The sequence below is a fragment of the Falco peregrinus genome, chromosome 7, assembly GCF_023634155.1.
Source record: "Falco peregrinus isolate bFalPer1 chromosome 7, bFalPer1.pri, whole genome shotgun sequence".
In the NCBI taxonomy this organism is placed as follows: domain Eukaryota; kingdom Metazoa; phylum Chordata; class Aves; order Falconiformes; family Falconidae; genus Falco; species Falco peregrinus.
This window is the reverse complement of record NC_073727.1, coordinates 38940483-38959947: the sequence shown is the minus strand read 5'-3', so window position 1 is coordinate 38959947 and position 19465 is coordinate 38940483. Positions and strand designations below refer to the sequence as shown.

Sequence of the window (19465 nt, the reverse complement as noted above, 5' to 3'; positions counted from 1 at the left end):
TATGTAGTATAACATACATATATATTTGTGATACATGTATGTGACAAAACTCTTTCTTACAAAATGAGAACAAAATGTTTTGCCTGTGAACTTTTTGAGAAGACTCTGCTATTTGCAGGTATTAAAAGATGTTGTGAAATCAGTGTCTGCATGTGCTTAAACTCTTGCTCTCTGTTGTGCTCTTGGATCTTTAAATGGGGAAATCCAATGAGAGCTGGTTTTCCTGTTACATAACACACTGCTGTGCAATTCTAAATACTGAAGCCACCTTCCAAATACCTTTGGTTTGTGCTGCTGTAAAGTAGTACAGTGCTGGATTATTTTTTATGCTTTGTTTTTTAAGCAGGGAAAAAATATAATGAGGAAAATAAGGGGGGTGTTTGTGTCCTGTGCGCCTTCAAGATTAGCTGGGCTTTCTGCTGAAAGAGAAGTTAATTTGTGTTGAATACAGCTCTGCTGAGTAAGTGGAGTGTTGAGGCTTATGTCAATGGGCAGCGGTGCCTTTTCTGCCGTTTACCCCATGCTGTACTAGGTGACCTGGTTGGGCAGGGCTAGCGTGGGTTGCAGCTGGTCAGAGCTGCTCAGGCACTAATGTTTGCAGAGTAGGGTCGCTGTAACGGGCCACTTGCATAACATGTTCGTTGTGGTCCACTGAGCTCTGCCCTTCACATGCTGGTGGAGCCAAAAGCTGTGTGCTCTGAGGTGCTGGTGGCCAAGCAGATGGCAGTGGATATTGCCTGCTGGAGTGATCTGCTGAGCAGGTCTGCTGCCACTGCGGCATTGGATTGCCTATTCATGGACTTGATGAGTTGTAGATACGTCAGTTATTACAGTCTTCTAAGCAATTAGAATTTATTTTGGTAAATGTTGTAGATACAGTGCTGCCCAGTCAGCCTAGGAAATCACAAATAACAGATCACAGATTTTAAAGTATTTCCTTTCCCTGTCCCACCCAGGTGAGGCATTGTAACATACTACCATGTGGTTTGTGATTTTGGTGATGATAGGAGCTAAACTTTTTTCATCAGTAGTGTTTGTGTAAGTGTTCCCACTGTCTGAGGGTACCTCTTGGGGGATATCTTAACGTCAGCTGATCCCCAAAGCTTTCTGAAAGCAAGGATTGCTACTGCACCAGTGTTCCTAATCCAAGCTTCTGCGGCAAAGTAGAAACCAGTGCTGTGGTGAAGTGCTTAGGGTGAAAGTTATACTTTTTAATATGAAGAGAAGCCATTGTCCCTGCATCTGCCCTTAAGCAAGTAGGGTACTACCCTTCACCCACATACAAACATAGGTGTGTATTGCAAGGCATCATTGGCAAATATTCCAGTACTTGAAATCTGATTATTTGAGAAAGCAATACTTCTCTGCTCTCTGAGGCATTCCCCCACCCCCAGGTAAACTAAGTAGGAACAATTACCTATGGGGGAGATGGGGGTGTTTTGTGTTGTGGGTTTTTTTTCCCCAATAAAGGGCCATTGTCTTTAAACAAATACAGATGTAGGCAGATTATTAATTCTAGCTGGAGTGTGGGAAAAGGTTACAATATAGGTTGCATCACAGGCTTTGGCAGAATGAAACAGAAAGCTTGCAGACTGATTCTAGAGCCTGTTCTTGCTCTGTTAAGTACTTTCTAAGAGAGCGGGAAAAGCCCTGCTAGACTGCTGCCTGCTGTAATTAACTCTACAAAGAGATGAATGCTGAATTTTGTAGTCTGCTGTCACAAGTAAGATGTCCCATGTATTCAGTTGGAGTCCCCCTATTAAAGGACTCGAGTACGTCAGTTTACAAGCACTGAAAAGCTAGACTTCAGGTGCGCTCCTTCCCCATAGTCTTTAAAACCCCTTCCAAAGGTCTTTTAATAAAGCCTTCTCTAAACAGGAGATGAAACTGAGTATTTAAAAAGTGTGTAAGTAAAAAACCAAGGCTTCCTGACCTTGAAATATTTGAAATATTCCATGGAATAGTTGCAACATAATGGTTTATGCTTTTCAGAGCTGCAAATGTTTTGCACAACTGTAATCCTCTCCTACTTATGGGTAGTGCAAAGCTAAGTCTGTCATAAGAAGAGGTGCCGGGGGTGTGTGTGTGGGGTGGCTATGTTTAAAAAGGTCTGTTTGGCAAGAATATGCATGATAAGACTTCTGCAAAAACATTGGAAAGTCTGGGCCAACTTTGTCCCTGTTGTAATTCTGCTGAAGCTATGTAAATTGAAGAAGTAGTGAATTTGACCTCCTGTTTTCAGGCTTAGAGCACTTACTTTTTTCTCTTGGTAATAGACTGAAAGCACTTACTGCTCTGCTCTGGATCTCTCTGGCTTTATTGAACTGGACTGCATTTTGCAAGTAAGCAATTAGCAGTCTAATTTTTGCTTGAAAGAAATAAACATATAGTATCCATTTCAAGGAATGAGAAAGCTTCCAAGGGCAAGTATAGCTGTAGTACCGGAAGCTGCCTTGAAGAAATGTGGGCAAGTTTCTCACCAGCCTTTGAATCCCAGATCAGTTTATCATCTGAATTAATGATGAGTCTGTACATCCTGCTGTCACATTCAGTCATATGTCAAAATAATAGAACTATAAAAAGTTTTATAATTTTGCATTGGAATGATTCTAAAATCCTTTCTTGGAAAGTGGGGAATTACTGTGGTATTAGGCAACTTGGAGAAAGGGGGTTTGGAGCAGAGACTTGTCAAATGGCTTGAATCATCCCTTCCCTCAGTCAGGGCTGAAACGTGCTCCTGCACAGCCTGGTATTGCTTGTATGGAAAAACAAAGGGCTTCAGTCCTGAGGTACCCAGCCTGCTACTCATCAGACAACAGGGCTTCATAGGATTTAACGGAAAGATAGGTTAAGAGTGTCAGGCACAGGGAAGAAAGGCATTATGAAGAAAGGCATTATGAAGAGTTTTTTCTACCTTTAGTAGTGTTTTTTATTCCTGAAATCTTGCTTTTTTCCACTTCATGTTTCTTTGTTGAAACAGTTACTTGCCTGGGCTTCCCAGAAGATTGTACTGTTTACTTGGAGTAGTGTGTATTTGTGTGCCGCTAGCTCTTTTAACTTTTCTTGCACTTCAGAGTTTCCCAAAGATTAAAGCTGCATTTATGAGAACTGGAGAGACACCATGCTGGACTAGGTCCAGATTCCTTAGGTTTGTTCTTACACTGTTGGCAGTAAATGTCTATATTGTTTTGCAGCTTTACTATCAATTTACTGCACTGCTTAAGCTGTGGGGACCTGGCACTGGATTTGACTCTACTGCATTTATTTTATTGCAAACAATGCATCATGAGCTGGGGAGAGAGAAGTGTTAAAGTGGTGGATTGTGAAAGCCATCCAGTACATATAAAGTCAGCACTTTGAAACACAAAAGCTAGAAGCACTGTACTGATGCAGTTAGCTTGTGCCTTAGAGATAGTATCACAAAAAAAGTTGTGGCACACTCAGTTCTTTCATATGTAGTCTCTGAAGTCGGCATTATTTAATAGTGAATTAGTCCCAAAAGTTGTTGGCTAGCTTGGGAGGCTTTTTTGGGTTGGTTTGGTTTTTTTGTGGTGTTTTTTGGTGTTTTTTTTCCTTTTCTTTGTGGGAGGTACTTTAACTTGTGCTAATGAGGCTGCTGCTTTAAGACTAGGCTTTGGCTGCAGCTTATGAACTGCTTAAAATAACAGTTTGGGGAGTAATGAGGCTACCTACTCTCGCTTCTGAATCAAATACTTAACTGCCGCATGGTTGTTCAGGCTCTATTCACTGCTCAGTAATTGCTGTGTTTGATAGTGTGGCTCTGTGTTTTAATCTGTTCACTAAATTCCTCAGTTCAGAGCTGTTTCCTCAAAGAGCTGCCAAATATACGGCTTAGCTAAATGCAGAAGAGACTGTTCTTTCCACAGCATTTTGTTTGCTAGGAGAACGGGGAATAGCTTGGAGGAAAGGTGCACCAGCCTGCGAGGTGCAGTGTCTGACAGTTCTTGCAGAAAAGCTGTGTAGGTGTGTAGTCACATCTAGATACAGGTGTGCTTTATAGCAAAAGTGAATAGATAGTGTTTCAGAAGGCTACGTGCATACCATGGATACTACACAGCAGTTACACGTTTGTGACACTACACTAAAACATTATGTTGGATAATGTCTCCATTTCCTAAGGAAAACAGCCTACCCCTGAACAGTTAGCTGAAGTTCCTGTGTCTTTCCAGCAATAACTCCCTAGTGAAACCAACTTTAACTGCTGTAGCCTGCATTTGTAGGAACTCCAATATGACGGTAATAATTTATTACTTTTTTTTAACACTACTTAACTGCAAATTATAGCACTTCAAGCTTCTGGATTCTGCCTCTGTTTTCATTGTTACTAATGAAGCCTTCACACACTGCTGCTTAATGCTAACTCGTTGTAACTGAAACTTGCCTGGTTTTGGTCAGCAGTGGAAGCTGTGACTCCTGGCAGCCGCCTGCTGAAGAGCATTTCAGACACCATTGCTTAGGTACGTAAACGTGTAGAATAACTGTTAAGTTCACTCCTCCTATGGCACACTGGGCAGGAGGGTAGCAAAACTCTGAAATGAATTCCCTCATAATCATATTATTAATCAAAATATCTGTTTTTTTTTTTTAAAAAAAGTATTCTGTGGATATAGGCCTAACAGAAATCCAGTGTGTCGAGTTATATAAACTTTACTGTAGAAATGCTTGAAACCAAACTGGCATCCTAAGGCTCATAACAGCGCAGTTGAAGAAAGTTCCTTCTTTAAAATTATGCAACCAAATTTGTAATTATGGGCTTTAAAACAAACAAACAAACAAAATTATTCTGCACATTTGGATCGCGTTGTTGGGCAGAGAGTGCTTTCTTCAACATCTAATGAAACTTCTCAGACTACCTGAGTCATGTACAGGCCTTGTTCTTGGCAAATGGCTTATGAGGAGTCAGAGATGCATTGTTTGTTGCTCTTCCTGGAATGGGAACTGTGGAGCGCTACCGGAATCCATCAGCTGCCAGCCAGTTACCCTGCCGCTCTCCTCCTCTGGCAGTGCTTCGCTTATGCAGGTTGTTCCAGGACGGCCATGGAAGTGATTAAACTTTCAAACAGGGCAGAAAGGATCCTTAAATTGTTTCTCTTGGTCTTAAGCCATCACACTCAGCTGTTTTCAGCAAATGCTCTTTGGAGTTTGGGCAGTGTTTTTTAACATGTGATCTGCTCTCACAGTGCCAATGCTGTTATCCAATCATTCCCTTTGGTGTTTATACACTGCCTTGCTCTTGGGCTCCGGAGTGTGAGGACATTGTGTGTGCAATTGCAGGTCTGCATGATACAGGGAAAGGAGACTTTTACCAAAGCATTAAAAAAATGACCAACAAAAAACCTCCAAAACCCCACAAACAAAACAAAACACCAACAAACCCAAACTATTAACAAGGCCACTTTTTCTTTGCTTTACCTAGTTAAGAAACACAAAAGAAAATTATTTTTTTTTTTTTTTTTTTAGGGAATAGTGTAAAGAAAGGACAGAGCTCACACAGTACACCAGGAGCAAAGTGAACAGTACAGTCAAGGACCCCTGACTTTGCTTATTCTCATGCCACAGTGAATATTGACTTCTACAGAAAAAAGTGTAGGTTGTGTTATTACTGTTATAGGTGGGGGGGGGGGGAAAGGAAATGACTACTTGTTCAGATTTTCAAGAGCTTTTTCTGTTAATGTACTAAAATAATTTCATGAGGACATTGAATCTACAGTGGAAGCATGTGTTTTCAGTCCCTTAAATGGAATTGCTTCCTGGTTACCAAAAACAATGCAATGAAAAACATCCATTTATGTTTTAACATGTAAAGAATGGGGGGAAAATGAATAAATCTGTACATGCATGATAAAATAACTGATGGGCTAATTTATTATGGAGACATTTATAGACACAAAGGAAAGAGTGACAGTTCTATTTGCACTTAATTCCACACGTTTATACGGTGCTCACAAATATGAGTGTTATAGACTCAGAGGCTGGGTGACCAAGTTCCTAATTACTAAGCTATATATAGTAGCTATATATATATATATATGTAAATACTGATTTATACTATATATATATATGTAAATATTCTGATTTAGTACCAGTGGACTGGTATGTGATTAAAACTTCACATGGACTGTTTCCTACATTTACAATGCTTCTAAGGTTTTGTTTGTAGATCCTTTTATACTCCTTTAAAAGGAGGTGGAGTAAAAGTCTTTCTTAAGACTTGGAAAAAATGTTGTAGCTGTGGATTTCTCTTTTAATATTTAAATTTAAGGTCATATTCCCTGACAGTGGTGAATGTAATGAAAGCCACAATGAAGCAGAAGTAGTCCATGGAATATAACAAATGATGAAATCTCCCCCAAAACTGTTTCTCTACTGCTGTTTGACAACACTGACTGGATTATACTCTTTTCAAGCAATTTTAATAATATTAACTGCCAACTTGCTTAAGTTTTACTTGTTAGGATAGGCAGCAGAGTATATCCTTGAATTTTTTAGAGGTTCTTTGGTTTTCTGGCACTTGCAGTTTTTCCCAAGCCCTTTCCCTCTTTGTGAAGACAGGTTAGAGCAGAAACAGCTTGCTGCTTTTACATATGTTAGCCTCTAGGCATAGGATAGCCTTGTCAGAAATGCAGAATGACAGGAGTACCAAGTCTTGCCTGTCCCTTGAATAATTTCAGTTTCTGTTCAGTGCTTTCTGTGCTGAACCTTCATAGAAATAGGTCTAGAAAGTTAAGCATCAAGTTATAGCAGCAGCTGGCTCATTAAATACTGTACCGCTATCATGTTACTCATAATAACTGTGATGATGTAGGTTAATGTTTACACTTTAAAGGTTGATGACTGAACTTTTAACCTGTGGGACTCCAAGACTGTCTTAGATAGAGAAGTCTCCACCCCTTCTGTTCCCCATCACATTGATTTTGGGGAAAAAAAGAAGGGTGTAGTCTTGAGTGGTAAGAACAAGCTGGTAGTATGTGTGATTTTTTAATTTTTTTTTTTATTTTTTTTTTAATGCCAGGTGGCTCACAGGCAATGTAATAAGTCCCATCTGCAGAGTCAAGCCAGTTACGGGTGCAGGGCATGGGTGGAGATAGGTCTTGTTTTTCTACTGCTCATATGGCTAAAGGTGAAGCTTTGCCTGCCAGTGTAGGGCAATCCTCTGATAATCTGGGGAAATCCATTTTGTCTCGGTCAGTTGATACAGGCAATGATCTCTTCACTCAGACTGACCTTTCTTCCTCAGAGGTAACCTGGAGGGTAGCATTAGAAAGACAGACCACTTGCCTGTCCGCTGCAGAGATTAAAATGTGTTAGGTCTGGTCACACTCAGTATTTTACTGAGAAACATACACTTGTCATTGTGACAGTGCATCAAATGTCGGTTGAAAGGAAACAGTTGAAGTTTACGAAGATGAGTCTCAGATGCCACTAGCTTGTTAATTCATTTAACACCTTATATTAGGTACAGCTACCTACTTTATCATGCATAAATGCATTTCTTGTTTGTTATTGCAGTGCTGTAACATTTGTCTCCTTTGGCTCAAGACGCTGCCTTCTAACATGCTGAATTGAGTGCTGGGATGGTGGAGAAAGATAGCTGTAAATTGGCCTGAAATTTGACAAGGGATTTGAGGGGGTTCTGTCTGGCACACTGAGCTGTGATCAGTCTTTGATGCCTTGAAACACTGATCTTCACTTTTTTGCTCTTCCAGCTTGCAGTATTTCACCTGAGCTAGACTTGCAGTATTTTACCTAATCTAGAAAGACATCAGCTGTTAGCTTTTCCTAATCTCTGTAGAAAGAGGAGAGTAGGAAGAAACACCATTTAAAAAACAATTGAGAAATCAAATAGGGGAAACATCTATCAAAGTTTGGGACTGTACTCTTGTAAAGTCAGCTTTGTATAATTTTTTTTTTAACCGACTTTTTCTTTACCTGACCTTTTCATAGAAAGCCTGTGCCAAATATTTTAATGCACCCTTTTCCTGTTATGTTTGTGTATATACACATGCATTCCAGCTGTGCATGGAAATAGCTTTCAGATGGTGCTGTCTAAATAATGTTTATTAATATCCAGCTCATATTATCCAGATAATCTATCTAAATAATATTTATTAAAAATTAATGGAAATTAGTCTTCCTCTTTTCAGCCCTGGCCTATTATGAAGGTTAGTGTCTAACCCTTCCCTGCAGCAGAGCTGCTCAATCTTCATGGCCTAAATGTATCTAGGGCATTCTACACAGCTCTAGCACACTGTGTGGCTATTTTTGGCCATGTAGCTTTTGTCTGGCAGTGCTAGAGAAGGATGGCATATGCTCAGTGCTGTGCATGTGACTGATTTAAGGGTGAATGATGTGGTTTGCTTAAAAAAAAAGTATTTGTATTTATAAGTATTTTTTAAAAGCTCTGTATAATGTTACAACCCATACAAATCTAATGTGCTTGACAATGTGAGTTCTCATTTTCCTTTTTTATGTATTTCTATGCTCAGTGGACTATGCATTAGAAAGTGAATTAGCAAGTTAATTTACCCTATGTGTCAGTGATAGAATAGCTTTTACCTCCTGAGGCTGCATGCTCTGAACTGCAATGTGAATGTGTCAGAATACACAAACACTGCTTTTCATTTTTAGAACCTCTGTGTGTGTGCGTGTAGTTTAACCTGTTCTTTCCTTATGTTTTTAATTCTATTTTACAGTCGGTATCAATGGTGTGGTTTTGGACGTATTCTGATTGAGCTTGGTTTCGATTTTGTGTTTTCCTTACTTTATGTGCTGTACCTCAAGGGGACCACTTGCAGAACAAGTTACCTCATCATCTGAATGAGGATGATAACATCAATGATGATTAATCTTCAGTATTCATAATCAAAGATAATTAATGCTTACACTCTGTTTTGAGTTTACAACTCAAACTACACAGTGTTTAGCAATATAACTCCCTAATATTCAATAAAACCTAGTTGCTTGAGGCTCACAGTTTTAAGGAAGAGCTCTAGAGCTTTAGTTACAGTTTCTACACAGGGTCGCCAGGTCCCCCAGCAAAAATCTGGGTGGAATTGTACCAGTTGTGGGGCTGAAGGAGAATGTTTGCATGAGAACCAATAATTTGAGTAAGTGACATGCTGAAAAGAGTGGAGTATAGAAGTGTTTTCATCTAAATATACAGATCCAAGTTGTGAAAGGCTAAGCGGAGTTAGTGCTCCTGGGGTTATTATTGCTACAGTTATCTGGGAAGGCTCTGGCAATATCAGATGCTCAATCCCACTCTCCCAGGCTCCCTGGCTATATAATAGCCACAAAGCTGCTTTTCGTGTTGCAGCCCAGGTTTGACAGTGGTGACAGGACAGAGCTGTGACTTCTGTGGGCCGTTTTAAGCTCATGTAGATAGGCCAGCATGTGGAATGGGTAGGAGATGCCCTTGTGCCACACGAGTACAATAGTTGTTATGGCTTAACAAATAGTTAATGTTGAACTAGAGCGTTTATAAGCTGTTGGCATTGAAATTTAAGGTCTAATGATGGTGTGATTCTGTTGGTGTGACAAATCTGATTTTTGTTATTTTGTAACAAAACTTATAAAGAGGGAATTTCAGGAGAATGATGTTTGGTCATATAAATAGATGTGGTTTATATCTTACAGTGATAGATGTGTTTTATATCTTACAGTGCAAAGTAAAACACGACATAGAAAATGTGACACTGTAGCACAGGTATTTCTTAAAATCTGGAATGCACTACTACCATTTCTTTTGAGGATAGGGGAAGTAATATAGCAGTAGCTGTTAAGCTGCTAATAACTGATTTGCCATAATATTGGGCAAAGTGTTGACATTAACAACTGTACTGTGCTTGTTGAAAAGGCTCATTTGTTACCAAGCCAATAGAAACATGTCAAGAATTACCTCATGTCCAAGAAATGCTGAAATCCTGTGTAGTACACCCAATGCTAAAATTTTGGCAATACCTAAGAAAACAATGTGCTTATGTACCTTTGCAAAAATCCTTCACTAAAACCAAGGTCCTATCTCAATTTAAGTTTTTACCTTGAAATGCATGTTGGGTTTTTTAGTATTGCTGTAACTGATCTTTGCACTAACCTATTTGAAAAGGGAGGTGTGTGTGTGTATTTTAAACTATTGAAGGTCTGTCCAAGGCAAACATGGAGGATCTGCTGTCCTACTTCTGCATTTTATTGGGAGACGGGTTGGAGCTGACTGACCAAGGCCTCTCTCCCAGGCGGCGTGTTTTGAAATAGGAAGTGGGGCAGTGTGGTAGACAGCTGCCAGCACCAATAACCGGTGGCTTGAGCTGCTTAACAGAGGCTAAGCCCAAATCTATTGACGCAGAGCATGGGGAAGTGCTCAGCAGACTTCTCCCCCCTCCCTGTCCTTGGCTATAATCTCATGATGCTGTGGATGTGACAAACTCCATTTTGATCAGATGTTGGGCCAGAAATGGTTAGAGCGGGTCAGATTTGACTTCAAAAGGATATTTTGATGGCATACATTTTTGACATTTTCTGAAGCTGCACCTTTTCCTTCTGTGATACCTCCTCCCTTCTGCTCTGGGTTTGCATAGTTGCTGGCCTGATTTTTTTAAGTGTAGGATGAGAGACTGAAGTCATGCATACGGGTTGATATGGATTATGCTATGGATTCACAGTAGGCCTCTGCAGTGCAGTAAGTGTACAGTACTGAATATAATGGATGAAATAGGTAAGCACCTTGCTCTTCATATTTCCAGAAACAATCCTTTTAAATGGCTTCCCAATTAAAATTTGCAGATGGAAAACACTATTATCTCTAGCTGTGGGATACAGGTAGTGTTTTTCCTTTGTACTTTAACTTTTTAATTAATTCTAAGGAGTCTAACGTGATACAGGGGGTTGAAAAAGAGTAATCTGTGAGTACACTGATGTTTTGATTTGATTTTTTTTTTGTAAAATACATTATCAAATTGAAGGTTTTATCTTTCTTCAGTATCTGATGTTAATACCCAAGTAATTCACTGCTGATTGTTTTCCAAAACACCAGATTACTTATTTGATTTCTTGGTTGTAAGTAGCCATACTCTTGATATACATAGTGTAGTTATCTACTTCCTTGCACCATCACTCAGTCTAATTAGTTTGAACTTCAAATTTGTGAGAATAATGAAAACTGAAGATGGTAATATGCAGAGAAGCCTGTTTGTCTGTAATGGAATATCTTATATAAGCTAGGGGACTGCAGTGGCTACAACAGCTACAATGCAACATCCCGATTCTAATAGTAGCAGCAACTTTTTCCTTTCCTTTATCTGCCCCAGGCCAGACAACTGGAGAAAGATGTTCAGTGATGTGGAAGTTCTGTGTGAGGAGTTATTGCCCAAACAGGGAACTAATGGAGCTTTTTATAGAGATCTCTTTAGTTATTTGAGTTTGTATATGAAATTTGAGTTTGAATATGAAAACAAGAACATTATTTCGTATTTTCCCTTCTATTTCCACTTAGTTCATTTCCTGGTGAATAAACTCAGAAAAAATTATTAAAAAACCAAAACCAAAACCTTTCTGATGAAGGTGCTTTTTTACTGTCTCAATTTGTCATTTGGTGTGTCTGGTTTTCCTCTTAAGTAGTTGCCTGCTGTGTTTACTCTGTAAACTTTGGGTTATGCCATGTGAGTGTCCTTTTTGTTTGCTTTGAACCATCTGAAGTAATAAATTAATTGCTTTTTTCCTTTGCTATGACTTGCTATATACCTGGAAGTAGCCCGGTATTTTGTGGTAGCTTGATGCTATTGTGCTTTCTTTGTGCAACACCCTCACCTGACCCTTATTTCCCCTTCTGGTGTCAACAGCTCACAGTCCCTGTACAGAAATGTGGCTTTTCCTCATCTTTTGCATTCCAGGTGCCAGCTGCATCAGTTTTGGTTTTGGGTTTTTTTGACAATGTTGGAGTCCAGAGCTAACCTGAAAGGGTGGAAGCCAATATACATCCTGCAGACTGAGGGGTCAGCACCTCCAGATGTTGCCTTATGTTGTGGTGCCTGCCCTGGCATACAGCAGGGATTGCTAAGTGCTTGCCCATCATATGGTCCAATTCCAGAGAGCACAGCCCCAGCACAGGCTGCATGTGCATTCATTGCAAAATTAGAGATCCTAGTAAATGTTGCCTGATTTGGTGTCTGTGGCTTTCAGTATTTTAAATTATGGCTGTCATACTGGGATTGTTCTGAAAGTGAATTGAGTGGAAGGTTCTCTAACCTGCAAATCATGCTGTGAAGTTATGAAGTTTTTCAAATGTATTGGTTAAGTGGGGTAAGTGAAACTTAGTGCTTCTGGAAATAAAGGATTGCTAGCACTATCTAATGGTTTACTAATGTATGTGCGCACTTAACTGTTTTCCCTGATGGTTACAAGAATTTCTCCTTTTTTTTTATTCTTGAGCTTAGATTGCAGGCTTTTTCTCTTGGGAGTGGAGGATTTGGGGGGGATTTGGGAGGAAGGGGGTGCTGAGCTGTGGAGTAATTGTGAGGGTAACAAGCAGTGGATGTAAGGTGAGACCACCTACCTCACTTTAATTTCAAACATAATTGGGAACTTCAGATATGAAAGGCTGTTGCTTTAATCTGTTGTATCATTGCCAAAACCTTTGGGAACTGAATTAATCTGAAATATTACTATTGGTTGCAAAAGCAGTGGAATTCTGCAGCTATCAGATAATGTTGCAAAGTAGAAATGGAACTATAATATAGTAAGAAAAACATTGGAGGATGTGAACAGAGACTGCACTTTGTTATAAGGCCTTGACTGAATGAGTTGATAGAAAACAAAGCGAACCTTTAAGCTGTTATAACTTATTTTAATATAACTTAATTGTTTATTTTCAAAAATAAACATAATGATAGAATTACCAAATTAAATGGGAAATTCCTATATTTTGAGGCTATTTTAGTATAAAAGAAAAATACACAGCTGGTATCCAGTTCTTCAGTATTCATAATGATAAAATGCTCCAAAGTGAGTTTTTTCAGACTGTGCTGTCATGTACTTGTAAACAGTGTTACAATATCAGAGCTGCTACAGTTTCTAAAACTTGTGTACAGTGACCAACAAATATTAATGGGAAACAAAAGCAGAGGGGAAGGCTGTGTAAAATGATGCAAGGGGAGGGGGAGGAGGCTTGGAGTAGCTTTACATTCACAGGCACATTCCTATATGCATCTCTTAAGTACTTGTCTTCCTCACTCCCCTGGCCTAGTTGCAAAGCAGATCTGTATTAACAGAAAGATGGCATCAAATAAGGGCAACTGAAGGTGCAATGCCTATGAAATAGAAGGTTTGGCTGTTTGTCATGACTGCAAAACTAAGGGTCATGTATAGTATAGTCATAGTATAACTTCACCTCTGTCTTTCCTGCTTGTCTTTAGGGAGGTATGACGTTACTAGGATGAGAAGCCCATCATACATCTCCAATAACTGAATAACCTATTTGATCAAAAAGGAATGATAATGCTTCTTTCCTTTGGTCTCTCTCTGTTCCCTGCCCTACCCCCCCCCTACCCCCCTCCCCTCCCCCTGCTTGCAAAAAGGTGCAGAGATTCCCTGGTCAAAATATCCAATATAATCCATACATAAGAATACGGACAGAGTAGTCACTGAATTGCTGCTTGTTCTGCAGCAATGGAGATGGGATGGTAGGAAATTTTTCTCATGTATGCGGAGCAAGTCCCAGCTCGGGCAGAAAGCAGATCGGTTTCAGGTATCTGAAGCAAAAGAACCAAAATTACTGTGTTCTTTTTCTAAGCAGTAGAAGATTTGAAATATGTTGCCCAGCAACAAAAATCTTGGAAAAAGACACTCACCTGCACAAAATGAGTAGGCAGTTTGTTCTTTGAAAGCATGTAGTAAATGCATGAAGCAAAATGAGACTTTCAGATTTAGTAACAAGTGTTCTTTGGAAAACTTCACCATTAAGTTGTCAAAAAAAAAAGAAAGTACAGTGCTTTAAGTTGTACCATATTATAATTATGCTATTCATTGAAAGCCTGAGGATGGATGAGACTTAGCTAGTGAGTATACATGCTTCCTTTAGTTATGAAAAACAAATGTGGAGATGTCAACAAACGGCTTCTACTTGTACTTTTTACAACACTGTTTTTGGGTTTTTTAAGGTTTCAGAGGACATCAATAAGCATGGCAAATTTACAGGGTCGTGTAGCTTTGACTTTCAAGCTTAGGTGATATTTTTAACACAGGGTAGCTGAAAAGGCATTTGAAATAACTGCTATTTTTAATGTGTCTATCACTTTAAAAAAATCCATATAATCCTCTTGAAACAGATGGCTACAGTGAGTTAAAATCCCACGCTAGGATCTAGGCTTTTACCTGGTGCTGAAACCAATGTCATGACACAGGGATGCATCACTGAAGTTGGACGTGAAAACCTATTTCCAAGGGTTTTGCTGTTGTTGCTTTAAAAAAAAGGGCTGCAGGGAACTGTGGAGTCCCTCTGGATGTTGAGTTGTCTGTTAGTTTTATTTCTTTTAGTTTATGTGTTGTATCATATCTTTTTCCAGGCTATACTGTATTGGAATGTGGAAGTTGATGTTAACTAACTAACTGTTCCCAAACTTTTCTTCTGTGAGGAAAGAAAGACAGGAAGCTTGATTCTTTAACTTCAAATCCTGTAAATACTTGAACAGCCTAACTGAAGACAGGATTAAAACTGAAGGTTTTGTTTTAACTCTGTGTAGTGATAATCGAGGGACAGGTTTGGGGTGAGGAGGATGTTGGTATGTATTAGTCTTACCTAGACCTAAAGCATGCTTGGTTTTTTGTGTGGGGTTTGTTGTTTTTTTTTAGCAGGACAGTTGGCTTTTCTATCTATAGAACTGCAGTAGTGTCTCTAGAGATGGTGATAAAGCATTGGTGTTCCTGTCCAGATAACTGGAAATAATTTAATATAGCTGGTGATTAATGGAAGAAATGCATGCCTTTCAGTGTGCTTGCTTTCTGCACTTTTTTGATCATAAAAGGAGGTAAATGAGTGGAAGATTAAAGTCTTGACAGACGTTTAAGTTTTTACAGTTAAGTCACTTAGTAGCTATATTTTTTCCCTGTGCATTCCAGCAGTTAACCAGAGATTAAATTGAGCCAACTAGATGCAGAAGTTAACGGTCTTTCCTCAGATTAACATCTGAATTGCACCAAAAGGTATTTAAACTTAGCAAATACAAAAACCTGTTCTGACTTTTCTATTTATAAAATACGTACATTTCAAGGGAATGTATCGTGTTCAGCAGTGACTGAAGAATTGTGTTCAGCAGCAGAGCACTGCCCGGTGGGTGCCTCAGTGGGTGCTGCCCTACTGGTCTGAGGATGCACGTGCGCAACTGTTGTTCTGTGCCGTCATTTCTCCGCAGGAGTACTTAAGCATTTGTGCCTGCCTTCACTCCATTTTGTTACCGACTGCTGTGCTCAAGGGGCTGAAATTATGTGAGTATTGACAGACAGAGAAATCTTAAGTAACTTGGTGGCGGGTAAAAAAAGGACCTGAACTGCGGGGTGGTAAAACCCGTTTTTTGGACATAAAAATTTAATGTGGTGTCTTGAGATGCCTATTTCAAACTTCCTTATGCTTCCCTAGTTACCGTAACTCAATGTAGGTCCTTCCTAGCAAGTTGAAGGACAAATTTTTTATAGAATATAGAAGATTTTCAAGAGATGTCAGAGAGATTCTTCACTGAAAACTGAAAAAAATCCTGCAAGCTGGTAGCTCACAGTATCTGGTGTTTCTAAGGCTCTTATTGCAAAGCCTACTTTAGTGTTCTTAGTTTATTGGTCTAATACCTGCAAGTAGCACTTGGAAAAGAGCAAGCATATAAATAACTAGCTTATTGATGACACAGTAAACTTTGGGGTCTTCTTAGCACGACCATATACATATGAAAATATGTCTTAGTATTCTGGGAGTGTTTTTGCTTCCTGATAAAATTTAGGATAATTCTGGGCAATTCTTAAGAGGGCATGTAGGAGGTGAGAGCTGTTCTAAAAGCAGTCAGTCAAGAAGCTGAGTTTCTCAGGACTTCAGTGACAGGTTGCTGTTAGGCATGTTGGCACATGCTAGATTTAATCTTTAAAAAGCTGGTGATGTGACACAGATTTTTCACCCCACTCTACTCACTTTATTGAGGGAGCTTTTCAGCTTGGTGACATGCCTCTATTCTCAATTTCTTAATGCTGCTTCAGCTAGACTACTGCGTCGAACTGCAGAGCAAGCAAAGAGCGCATTAAGAGGGATATTGGGACAGGGAGTAGGAGGTTTGAATGTGTTACATCCATTAGGAATGTCCTGAAAAAGAAGTATTGCTGCTGGGCCTGCCAGATGAGTAGTTTAGAAACTAGGTTATTGCAAAATAACTTTGTCCTGTTGCAGCCACAGATTATTTGTGTGCTTTTAGTTGAAGAAAATGCAGTGTATTTGTGCTGAAGTGTGCTACTTTTTTGTGCTGTGATAAATACAGTATCTCTGCTGCTTTAATATATACTTATACAAAGGCAGAGGTAGTCTTAGGAAGACAGATTTGGAGGGCATAGTCTAGCAACTTTGTCTAATTAAATTACAACCAAGTCTTTCCCTCAGCTGTATGAAATGCAAAATGTAGCTCTTAATCCTGCAGACTTTAATAGCCTGAATGTATACATGGAAGTAAAGATGATATTCCATAGGACTACAGCAGACCAAAATGATATACCTAAACACGACCTGTAAACAAGGCTGTGACTCTCCAAGTGGTCAATGAGTATTAGGCCCATGCTAGTGGTACTTTCTGCAGCTTTCACACAGTGGCCAGGTGAGACCTGGTCTCGCAAGCCTTGCAGCCAGTGTTAGCTAGCTCTTTTTGCTTAATGAAGTGGTGCCACCAGACTCCCAGGGGCTTGCAAACTTGTGCATGACGTAAAGCCTTCTGTGTGCTAGTGTGACCTCATTCAGCTTGTCAGCCTGGAGCAGGTGGTGTACCTGTGATTTATGAAGCCTGTTCCTCTGTCCTGGAAAAAAAAAATATTTCCTATTCTGTCTAGTCATGGTGAAATATCTATATTTACAATAATAGAAGTGTCTGTAAAATAAAAAGAAGACAGGGAAATAGAGGTGTTATACTGCAACAAGAAATTTGACCCTCTCCTTTTCCCCTTCCCAAGCCTGAACTCTGCTTTCTACTTATTTTTCTTTCAGAAGGGCTTTCCCTTACTACTAGGTAGTGACTGGGCCCAAGGCTCCACAAGCTAATGCAGAGATTCATGAATTCCTTTCCCTTCTCCAGCTCTCTTAATTAACATTTACATTGCTTAATCTACACAGCTCTGCCTACCTGCATGCCTTCTCTTGTTGCAGCCTCTGAAATAAGTGATTTAAGAATTTGATAATTATAAACCTGGAAAAACTCATTTGTGTAATCATCTTGCTAGATGAAAAGGTCTCTTACTCACTTTAGTTAGTTTTGTGGAAAGACAGACTATGATATTATTGATGGCAAAACTAGGGATGGATTCAGTACTAGCTTTGGGGACTCTGCTGGAGCTGAAACCTCTTCAGAGTAAATTTTTCTCTACCTTACGGAAAAAAGGAGTATCACACTTTTGAGTAGGAGAATGGAATATTTCTTGTTTGGTTTACATTTTTAAATTTTCTGATTTAACTCAGTCTTGCCTTACCCTGTTCTCACCAGGTTTCATACTCAAGCTGGTCCACAACTGGCATAAGGTGAAGTGCTTCTGGAAAACATACACTGTAGGTTTGCCTATGCTTTGACACTAAACAAACACAGTAATAATGTAAAAAAAATCTTGTCATAGAAAGCATTGAAATCGTATTTCTAAAATGTAATCTCAGAGTAAACCACGTTGGAATAGTTGCTGCTACTTGTTAAATCTCTGGCCCATACCCTGCAGTGTACTGAGTCTGAGGCAATTAATACAAGAAGATGCAGTTGGGCATCTCTTCTCCCCAAACAAAATTGTAAAGCCAAGTGCACTGTTGTAGATATTTTTATGAAGACTAGGAAAAAAATCAACCAAAACAAAAACCTGCAAACACAGATGAGAGCTGCCAACTGTTATGTAAACGTAGAGAAATCCTTAGAAATCTGTGCTAAAATGTCTACATTTTTAATACGCCGTCAAGCACTTAGCCTTGGGGAGGGAGGCCCAGATAAGGCTTTTTCTCCATCTTTGGAGTTAGTAGTTCAGTAACTGTTTCTCAGCTGGTTTATTTAAGGCTGAGCGCATGTAGTCAAAAGAGCTTGGTTTGTGTGTGGTTCATTGAACAAGGTGGCTGCTTAGAAACAGGAGTGTTTAATATCGTACGTCATGTCACCCTTTGCTTTTACCCCAACTGACCTTTTGGCTCTGCAGAAGGGAACACATACAGTAATTAATCAGCCCACGCTTATTACTTCAGGTCACTTGCACAGCTTAGACAAAAGGAGGAAGGGGAATATAAATGCAAATATTTTCAACCATTTGCTTTTAAGGGTAGGATGGAACATAACAGCCTGGGCTGCCTGCTGTGATACAGTGAGTTTTGGTGGTGCATTGCCTTTTGGTGGTGTTGAATTAAATGCAATGGCTGGTTGGCCACCTCTTAGCAGGAACAGCCTAAGCCACCTCTGGCTGCTGCAGCTGTAGGGGAAGGGGATGTCATGTGTCACTCTTCATGGTAGGATTAGGGGCATCCTGAGGTAGGGGGTGGAATGGAATATCTTGGACACTTCTTTGTATTCAGAATGTTTTGTGGTAGGAATTGTTAATAGTTAATGATCCGTGGAATGCAGTGAGCTTCAGATCTCATCAGGCATGCAAAGTATCTGTTAAAAACAGTACAGGATACTTTTGAAAGTAGTTTTATGAATAAATATGAAAAATGTACATGTCACTAGTTTATTTTTTCACGTGCTTAGGAAAACAAAGCTCATAAGACTTATTTTAAAAGTTTTTCTGGGGAAAATTAGTAATTGGTTCTATAATAGCACTTAGACACTAGTGAATTTGGGGCATATTCAAGACTTTCTGGATGATATTATTGCAATTGAAGAGGCATTTTTTTTTTCATTCAGCTACTATAATTCTCTCGGCTTCAAGGGCCACAGTTCTAAGCTTTTGTATAGGAGCAAGTGCTTGCAGGGTAGGAGCTTTGATGGCTGCTGCTATGCAGAGAAGTTTGTAACATACGTAAATATATAAGCTATTTAGCTTCTTACTGAATATGTTGTATAGCCTGACTCACAGTAGCATGGACTACTTGGAGTACAGTGTCCTTCTCCCAGGTTGCTTACAGTCTCTTAATCATTACAGTATCTAATCCCAGATTAGATGCTGAGGAAGAACAAAGGTTTCCAAAGCCAGTCATGGTGTTCATTAGCTCCTGACCAGATGACTCACTAGCATGTCTTTAAGAGATTTCCTT

General features: G+C 39.5%; 1 protein-coding gene across 8 annotated transcripts in view; it reads left to right on the top strand.

The window, feature by feature from the left end:
- The window catches only part of MAP7 (microtubule associated protein 7), a 127302-nt gene that overhangs the window by 26681 nt on the left and 81156 nt on the right, over positions 1-19465 (top strand). Inside the window, exon 1 of one of the 8 annotated variants that reach the window (XM_027796270.2) lies at positions 10368-10732. The exons of the other annotated variants lie outside the window; for them this stretch is intronic. Within the exon in view, the coding sequence (XP_027652071.2) occupies positions 10663-10732 (70 nt within the window). The 5' untranslated portion in view covers positions 10368-10662. Of the gene's footprint in view, positions 1-10367; positions 10733-19465 lie in introns of those variants that run through there. 8 annotated transcript variants of the gene reach the window in all.